Source organism: Macrobrachium nipponense, chromosome 10, assembly GCF_015104395.2.
Source record: "Macrobrachium nipponense isolate FS-2020 chromosome 10, ASM1510439v2, whole genome shotgun sequence".
In the NCBI taxonomy this organism is placed as follows: domain Eukaryota; kingdom Metazoa; phylum Arthropoda; class Malacostraca; order Decapoda; family Palaemonidae; genus Macrobrachium; species Macrobrachium nipponense.
The window spans coordinates 29,836,132-29,845,969 of NC_087204.1; the positions used below are offsets into that span (position 1 = coordinate 29,836,132).

The 9,838-nt window shown below is 37.6% G+C and overlaps 1 protein-coding gene across 4 annotated transcripts in view; it reads left to right on the forward strand.

The window, feature by feature from the left end:
• Positions 1-5,467: 5,467 nt before the first annotated feature.
• The window catches only part of LOC135223539 (retinol dehydrogenase 13-like), a 65,844-nt gene continuing 61,473 nt past the window's right edge, over positions 5,468-9,838 (forward strand). For 2 of the 4 annotated variants that reach the window (XM_064262020.1, XM_064262021.1), the window contains exons 1-2: positions 5,479-5,686; positions 5,992-6,721. Coding sequence is in view for 3 of the 4 variants with exons in the window: in XM_064262021.1 (XP_064118091.1) it covers positions 6,652-6,721 (70 nt within the window). In the remaining variant the exon portion in view is untranslated. Of the gene's footprint in view, positions 5,687-5,991; positions 6,722-9,838 lie in introns of all 4 variants that reach the window. The other 2 variants (XM_064262019.1, XM_064262018.1) reach the window with 2 other exon arrangements.

Genomic DNA, 9,838 nt, shown 5'->3' on the forward strand with positions numbered 1-9,838 from the left:
GATGTTTCTTTTACATGACCTCCTGGTGACATTTATAGCTTTTAATTCGAACCACTGAAATGAATGGATATATGACACTTGTACATACAGTACAGGTGTAATTTGGTTGGCCACAGAACATTACATGAATATAGCTGTTCGTTTCCATTTCATTTTCGTGTATCGCAGGGTATTAATGTATTGGTGTATGTTGACGAGTGGCAATAACACCTGGGTGTACCATTTTCATGCGGGTGGCTTAAGAAGAGAACAATTTAGGAGTAAAGCAAGATTTGTAGCAATATGAAGGATGTATACTGAACTGTAAGTTGTCATCATCTTGCCTCTTTTTTTTTTCATTGGATGTTCCCTATACAGGGTTAGATATGAAATGAGTTAACTAAACTTCTCTGTCATGTGTATCCTTGGTCTAGTATCCCACCTGGTTTAAGTTTTGGTACATGACCTTTTTCCATGATGGGTTAGGCTTTTCTACTGGTTTTCGAACTTCTTCCTGAAATACAATTTCTGTAACTAGTCCTTGACACTTTTAACACCTGCCCAAACCAACTAGGTATAAGGATACACAACTGTGGAAATGTTGCATTTTTCACTATGTTAATAGTATACAAATGATTGAATAGAACAAGAAGAAACTTCTTGCTCTTGCTCTATGGTTGCAATTCTGATACAGATTCAAGCTAGGCTTGAATAGAAAAAAACCAGTTGCTTGAATGAAGTGAGTGAAGGACCAGTATAAAAATAAGGTTGGTAGAGAAGAAAGAATGAACTTCCAGAGAAGGATGACCTACATTCCTAGATTTGAGAATCTTGCCTAAAGGTTTTGTGCATCAGTGAGCTGAAAGCTGTCATAAGGTATATGTAAATAAAGAATTTGGACAAAGGTGGGAAGAGGTATGTCTTGTCAACTTTTTGGAATGAACAGTGAGCTGATATCCGTGTAGCTAACAGGGAAGTGCCATCAATGCACTTCATGATAAGCTCTAGGCGTTACTCCTCGTAGGGGCTTATTGCTGTCAGTGCACCTCACGCAGTGCAATGCGATATTACATAAAGTTCCAAATTACTTTACACCCTCTTCTAACAATTCCCAGGTTTTCTTCCTTTTACACCTTTTACACCTTTTACTCTCAGTTTTTCTTTCATCACTGAACACCCTAATAGAACCCAGCATTTGGCCTAATTTCTATTTATCTGTCTAGGCATTATTAAAATGTGCTTACAGTATGCCTTTGAGCCCTAGCTGTACCCTTTATTAGCCTGGTACTTTATCTAGTCTTGTTTCCTTTCTTCTGTCGTGCTGTCCAGCCTCTCTGAGTATTACTTCATGGTACAAATGTTGGGTTTTCTCATTGTTTCACCTTTAGATTGTTGTACTTCAGGTCCTTTACTTTCAAGAGCTCTTTATCTTGCTCTTCAGCCACTACAAAACCATTTTAGTGTCGGTGCTAAATGTCTGAAAGTGTCCACTTGCTGGGCTATCCAGGTACTACAGCTAAAAGTATCATGACCTACATGTATAGGATTGCAGTTGTGTGGAAGGTATACGTAAGCAAAGCCAAGTATATTTAAAAATTTCTTTATGATAATTGGGCAACAATGTATTTCAATGGATAATTAGTGAATAATTAATTTTTTGGTGTCCAGTAAGGCAACTTTTCTTGTGTTAAATGTAACACTTGGGAATGGGAAAGAATAGAGCAAAAGAGGTTTTAAACTTAATAGTGTAAATACGTATAAGCCTGTGTCATGCAACTACAGGGCTTATTAAAATTAGATTGAGATAAAGTTGAAAGGAGCCAGAGAGAAGTGTAGCTGGAACCAAAGGTTATTGCGACTTGGCTGGGTAACAGGTGATGATTTTATATGATTCTGCCTTCACTCTCCCATATACTATATGTTAGAAGTCAGTTGTTGAAACGCTTAGAATGTGGCTGTGTTGGCATTTGCTCAGTACAGTGACTTTGCTATACCAATGTACAGGTATAGTGTCTTCCATTCCATTCTCCATATTTCTGCTGTCATTAATTTCTTAACTTTAATATTCATGTTTCTTATTTCTAGTATTTAATGTGCTATATACTTAAATAAACCAGTTTTTACTTATACCTTTGCATTTAAATGCAGGTTTAAACATTGCACTTGGAAATTCGGTGCTTCTCAAACGTGCTTCTTGTCACCAGACAGTTTCAGAAGCCTGACTCCCGCGAATTTTTGTAAAGTTGATATTTATGCTCATTGTGTCATGAATATAAGCATCGAGGAAAGTTGAGTAACTTGGTAACAGCTTAACCAGTGCCCGGTCGAAAGTGTACGTAAGCCTGTAGGAATTTATAATGTCTTTGATCGCTTTTCATCGTGCAAATAGGTGTTACTTGATGTATAGTTTTCTTGAAAATAATTTTATAATTTTCTTACTTCTTCTTTCCCTGATGTTTTCCTATCTTTTACAAGTTTGCACTTGCTGCATTTGTCAGCCATTAATTCTATACATTTTCATCAGATCAAGATTCTTGCGAGAGCGCCTCAGTGGCGTGGTTGGTATGGTGCTGGCGTCCTACCTCTGTGGTCGCGGGTTCGATTCTCGGCCATTCCAGGAGTGAGAGATGTGTATTTTCTGGTATAGAAATTCACTCTCGACGTGGTTCGGAAGTCGCGTAAAGCCGTTGGTCCCGTTGCTGAATAACCACTGGTTCCATTCAACGTAAAAACACCATACAAACAAAATCAAAATTTCTTGCGAGACATTTCGTATCTTTTCCTTTTGCTTGACAGCTGACACCTGATTGTGAGGACTGCCAGCAAAATATCTTTGACAGCCAATATGTACTCATTCTGTTGGACAAAGTAACGACACGCAGGTTACCTATACTCGTTTTTTTTTTTCATCTGTCCACCCGCCTGTGGTGTTTGTGAATATTAACGGTGTAATTCGTATACAGTAAATTATTAAAACACTTTTCAGTTGCAAATGTACACCCAGACAGCCTTTTTTTTTTACCTAAAACTTACACATAACGTAACTATCTAAAACCCCCGGGGACGCAGTGTTACCATACCACGCAAACACATACGGCGGGTGAACACATGTATAGTAACTTGCACAGTGATGCAAGATTCAGATTCTTTGACATACTACATAATTAGAAGAGCTATCAACAGCAAACTCAAGGAGCAAGATGGGACACAGGAAGTCACGTTCCCGACCAAGTGCATAATCGTGTTCAAGTTTGCAGTGAATGGTTATCTGTCCAAAGGAACTTTTAGCGCCTCAGTGGCGTGATTGGTATGGTCTTTGCCTGCCACCCCGGTGGCCGCGAGTTCGATTCTCGGTCATTCCATTGAGGTGTGAGGAGATGTGTATTTCTGTTGATAGAATGTTCACTCTCGACGTGGTTCGGAAGTCATGTAAAGCCGTTGGTCCCGTTGCTGAATAACCACTGGTTTTTCCATGCAACGTATAAACCCAATACAAACCAAAATAAAGGAACCTTTGTCTTTCAGGAGTCATTTCAGAGATATTCCTTGAGTGTGTCAGAGTAATTTTGTGTTTTCATCTTTGAAATCTTTGACATTCCCTTCATTGCAGACAGAAGGCATGGCAACGATAAAAAACTGATATATTTTGGATGGTGTTGGGGCTATATTTTCAGACCTGTGCCCAGCCTGCCTTGCATTTTGACTTCTTTCAGTGCATCCCCAGCGCTCTTGACATCCACTTCTGTTGTAGTTGCTAAATACAGAATTCAGCTCAAGAAGTACTTAATTGCAGCACTTAATGAGTTCATGTAAACTGTTGATCATGATTAGTCTGCTTTTCTCTTCCTTTTTTCTTGATTGTATGAGGAGGAATCACTATTACTCTCAATACTTTGGTGTTTGTGTAATTCACTGAAGGGTTCAATTTTAGTTGCAACTTAGGCAGAGGCTCTGAAGGGGAAACCTGCACGTTACCGTTTACCTGGGTCTATTCCTGTAGGGGGATGATGCCACCAGTGCACCTCACATGGTGCACTGCAAGCATTACTTTAGGCTCTTTGCAGCATCTCTTTGGACCTACCTGCAACCCCTTTCATTCCTTTTACTGTAACTCCATTCATATTCTTTCTTCCATCTTATTTTCACCTTCTAATGTTTCATGGTGCAACTGCGAGGTTTTACTCCTGTTTCACCTTTTAAATCAAATACTTTTAGTTTTCCTTTCAGCACTGATTGACCTTATCGGTCCCAGCTTTTAGCCTAAATTCCACATTCTGTCTATCTTACCCAGGTATTCCTCGTACTACATAGAGGTTTCTTGTGCTTCAGGTGAAATACTACAGGCTCTGAAACCTGAACAAATTAACATCAAAAGAACCTGAAAAGCTCTGGCATGCAGTTTCTCTACAGAGGCCTAGTGGTGATGAGCCCAAATTTCCCAATGTCTCAAGACTTAATGGCACTGCCACATTCTTCTGCTGCAGCAGAGAGGATCTTCTCTCTGTCGACAAATTTAAAGAAAAAAAAATCTCGACTGAAGACTGACACCCTGAATGGATTAATTCACAGCAAATTATTGTTACTTGGGGAGAAATGCACCTACATCTTGGCAACCCTCCCAGCAACTAATGGATAAGTGCAGTATACCTTAGTATTTAGTTTAATCAGACCACTGAGCTGATTAGCAGCTCTCCTGGGGCTGGCCCCAAGGATTAGATATTCTTACGTGACTAGGAACTATTTGGCTACCTAACAACGGGAACTACAGCTAATTGTGGGATTAGAACCACATTAAAAGTGGATAAACTAGATAAGAAGTGGTCACAACCAACTATGGAAGAACCCCAGGAAGAGGGGAAGACGCAGTTTTAAGTAAATCAAGTAAGTAATGTGAATTTCGTAAGTTTTGGTACAATTTGTGTTGGTACTTGGTAAAAGTAGATTGGCAACCCTGGTGTTCAGTATCCAAGGTGCAGCGATCAGCTACCAAGGTCAATTTCGTTTGGGTCTCTTGTCTTTTCCCGGGCTGTGCAAACTTAGGTTTTCAATTAGAAAGATTAAGATTTTGAATAATGAACTGCCAATGAGTTGTAATTTTCAAGCTACAGCTTATGCTACAAATAATACGTAATCTGAACAATAAAAATCTTTAAAGAATTTGAATTATTGCGATTTCGCCAAAGATGCTGACGACTGTTTTAAAAATTAGGAGCTCGTGTAGCGCTAACCATCGGCGAATATGCTATAAGTCATCAACAGATTACTGGAAAAATTATCCATTTTAGTCTAAAGGTTAATTAAAGTGCACGGTCACCAGTTTAAAATTGACTCGTAAGACAACGTAGTTATTAACGAAACCATATCTATGAATGAAACCCCTTTGCGTGGGGTATGATTAATCTCGTACGTTGTTTTCTTTTTAAGGCCTCCCTCGCTACCAGACGAACGATCAAAACCAAGCATAGAGGTCACTCGAGTCGCTCACGACACGACAACAGTGTCTCTCAGTCTCTCACTGCTCAGTCAGTTATTGCTGTGGACGGTGGTGTGAGGTGTTACGTGCGAAAAACTTTGCTGGGTGTGTTTTTTTTGTTTCGACATTTAACAGTTCGATTTTATATTTCAAGAAAAGGCGATCGTTATTGCAAACAAAAACCTTTTAAAAAAAAGTTAACTGACTCGAGTGAGAGGTTGCACGTAATTCCGGGTGAGTTCTTCAACAAGACTTAAAAAAAAGATTCCAGTCATGAATTTTCTGGTTTTGGCCGTCATTTGCTCCGTTGCCTGTGCTGTCGTTTATGTAATAGAGTCTAGGAAGAAGAAAAAACAGGAACAGGAGGCGTCGTAATGTTTTAAAACGAAATAAAAACATTGCTCTGAAAAACTAGTTTTTTTAGTCTAAGTTAACCGTGGAATATGCCTGGCCATTCGAATGTAATAATTTTAATTTTAAAATTTCCCTCAACTAACTTTGCTGCAAAACAATTAACTGCATTATTTGTATAATTTCAGAGGTCGAATATTTGGGTCAGTGAGGTCGCGACAGGCACTCCAGGCTATTGTATTACCATCAACAACAGTACATTTTTTTCTTCTTTTTTTTCCACGCCACACATCACAAACTTCCCTGAAACCGACACGAGAGCTTTTGATGATTTCGTAAACAAAGCTTCATTTATTACAGCTCTACAACAACAGCAGCTCAGTACACGATTATACGATTGCCATTTTAAAGAGTAGTACAACAATTATATCAAGTAATTGTAAAACAAAATTGTACAGTTTTTATAGACTTGTTTTGACAACTAATATTCGTGACCTGTCTGTTTTTAGTACTGCATTAGACCTAGAACCACCCAACAAAATTAATTAACGACCAAAACATGTTTCATTTTACATAATTTGTTGTTCCAACATTCGATCAAGTATAAAATGCGCTAGTATACAGTAGTAAATGTAGCTTTTTGATAAATAGGCCTCTTAGTACCTATATAGATTGCGCGTAGCTGGATAAAAAAACACAGAATATCTTAGTTTTTAATAATAGATAAAGCTTGAAGAATATATACGCACACCCACATTTACATAGAACATACAACGTTACTAGAAACACTTAACAATAAAGACGCTGTTGGAAATCAGTTCACTTAGGCCTAACAAGATAAGCCCATCATGTCTTGGGCGGACTTTGTAAACTGGCTCGACGACAACAAAGTTGTGCTAATCGCTGTCACCTGTTCAGGTAAGTGGTAAAAAGAGGTTTAGTTATTAAATAAAGGTAGGTTTTAGTATCGTTGTTATTTTGATGTATCTTTACTGTTTGATAACACGTAGTTTATTCTGTTGTTGGGTAATGTACTGAAACATGGCCAATAGTACTACCTAAGATGATTTTAGCAAGGTTTTAAAACAATATATAAGTAAAATAATCAAACTCCATAGGCTATATGTACATAACTCTGCGTGGCGGATCTTGTACCAGCTAGGGGGGTAGGACATAATTGGAAGTCAAGGGTCCAATGGGAATGTCGGAGATATATCTTAAATGAATTGATTTTATGCATTAACATTTCTAAACGTAGGCAAGAATGCTTGTAAAGTTTGTGTCAGTATAATACCGCATTGAGGCGTTAAGTCTAAACATTCGTCTGAGAAGATCACTGACTTAAAGGCGATGTTGCAAATGGCTTAGACGACGTTCTTATTATTGATACTAGGCCGACGAAGCATGGGCATCTTTATCTTAAATTTTGCAGATGAACATACTCGGGACTTAGCGGCGAGTAAGATTAGCAATGACGTTTCAGGGAACTGACATAAGAAGATTGGAAAATATAAACCTAAGATCATGATTTGCAACACATATGAAGCAGAACAGGAGGTAGTAAGAGCCGTGATTGAGAGAAATAGTTATTTGCAATTATTCCCCGAAATTGATATCAGTTCTTAAAAAACCAGCCTCTAGAGGAACGCTTCTTTGAATATTAGTGTGAGCCTGAGGTTAGGAGAGCTGCTCATGATACATAATGACGAGAGACAGGTATCATGTCATCACCTTCCTTACTATTCTCAAAGAAAACAAAAAATATGAAAAAGAATATACCTAATGAGTTAGCATGTGGGAAATGCACAAGATATCATAGGACAAAGGACTGCACTACTACTGTTGAAATGATCAGCTGTATAAATTATAAGAGACACAAATATCAAACATAAGGTTATGGAGTGAACTCAAAAGAATGCAAAGCTTTAGAATTGCTACTTACACGGATCATGGCCATCCTTGCTAATAGAAATTTAAAATGTGGTTACGTGAACATCCAATCTGTAGGAAATAAGCACTACAGATTGGAGACTTAATACCTGATAATTCAATCGATATTTTTGCCATAGCTGAGTCATGGATGAATGACTACGAAACTTCCAAGATTGCTGAATTGCATCGTTTCCTTCAAGTTCCGAGAGGAAGATGAGATTGGCCTACTGCTTGACGGGATTAACATATCTGCAGCGAGCATGGGCACCCGCACATTGGGGCGAGAGGGGGGGGCACTTGCCCCACCCCTGAAAACTTGCAAAAAAAAATCTATATATATTGCATTTAACTACATCACTGTTTTCCTTCCATTTACAATATATCTTTTCAGTTTAAGTAAATTAAAGGTATCATTATGTATTGTAAATATTTGTATGCAGTATATAACTGAGTTGTCTTCCCAGAAAATATTTGAATTCAGCTGAAACAGTACATATATGGAACTATTGATAAAGTCAGTGTAACGTTGTATTTTTTCTTTATCGCATCTTGCTTCACTTAATTAAATTATTGGCACCACAGTTCCACTGCAATCGATATAATATACATATATATGCATATAATTTCGCCCCTCTTGGAAAATATGCTGCAGGCGGCCATGGCAGCGAGCGGTTTTTATCTGTGGTGATTTTAATCTATGGATGGACGATTCCAACCAGTGCTTAAGGTGTCAAAGCGTTTAATGATATGGAAAAATCAAACAGTGAATGTGGAATCTGCAGTGTGATCAAGTACATCTGATAAAAAGACTTGATTTGATGATGATGGAAGTGGTGCGGGATCTGGATGTGCCGTCAACAAGTAACACGTATTTAGCCAGTAACTTAACTGTTAGCTGATTATTTATTGAACACTGTGAAGTCTGCTACTGCAGATAGTGTTTTTAAAATCAGGTTTAATACTTCTCGGTTTGCTAAGAGTTTCTTCACCTTGGCTACAACTAAAATGAGGAATAGTTTGCATAGCGCAGATGTGGAATCTTCTGATTTCCAAATGTTTAGGAGAGAAACAAATTCATTAATGCTTTCTGCTGCCGTCTTGTGAATTCAGGGTATCGGTTACCCCCCCACCCCTTCTCTCTCTCTCTCTCTCTCTCTCTCTCTCTCTTCTGCAGGCTCATTTCTTTCCCATCGGAGCCTTTTTTTGGCTTTATTTAATTATGTTTGCTCAGTTCATAAAGTTTTTTTCGGATGAGGACTTGAAGAAAGACGAGAGAAATGATTAGGCCATGTTAAACTGTGTATTGCAGCCGAATACAGGATTTACATAGTTCGTTACAAGAAAACACCGAATAAAGGAAATAACGAAAAATTCCAGTTATAAAGTACGTAGTTGCTTGTTGGTAACCAATCAATACATGGCGTTATTGCCGTAAGGAGGGCAACCCCTTTGAAGCTGTGAAGGAAGACCTATGCCTTTGGTGTGAAGTTGGTTGCCACTCCAGTTGCGTCAGAGATAATTAAATGTAGCTACTCACTGTTTTAAGTAGACATGGTATTTATTATTATTATTATTATTATATATTATATTATTATTATTATTATTCATAATAATGCTTTTTCGTATTATGATGCACGGTACTGGATTGTTTTCAGGCCTATATATCATGTATTATTTATTGCCTTTCGTACAAGTAGGCCTATGAGTTAACGAGATACGCCAAGGAAGATATTGGAAATAATATATATATATATTATATATATATATATATATATATATATATATATAAATATATATATATATATATATATATATATATATATATATATATATATATATATATGTTTATAGTGACTCCCAAGGGTTTGAACCTGTTTCGTATCCAACTTTGCGGCTTGTTTCGCACAAGGCCGTTGAGGATTACCGTAAAAACATAAACAAAAGACTGTAAACATCTTAAAGATAACGACCCCCAAACTTTATTGGGAGTCACTATCTAGGAATAATCCATACACAAACACACACACATATATACATATATATATATATAATTAGATTACATCTCTTAATCTAAAGTACACCAATCATTGCAATAACGTAATT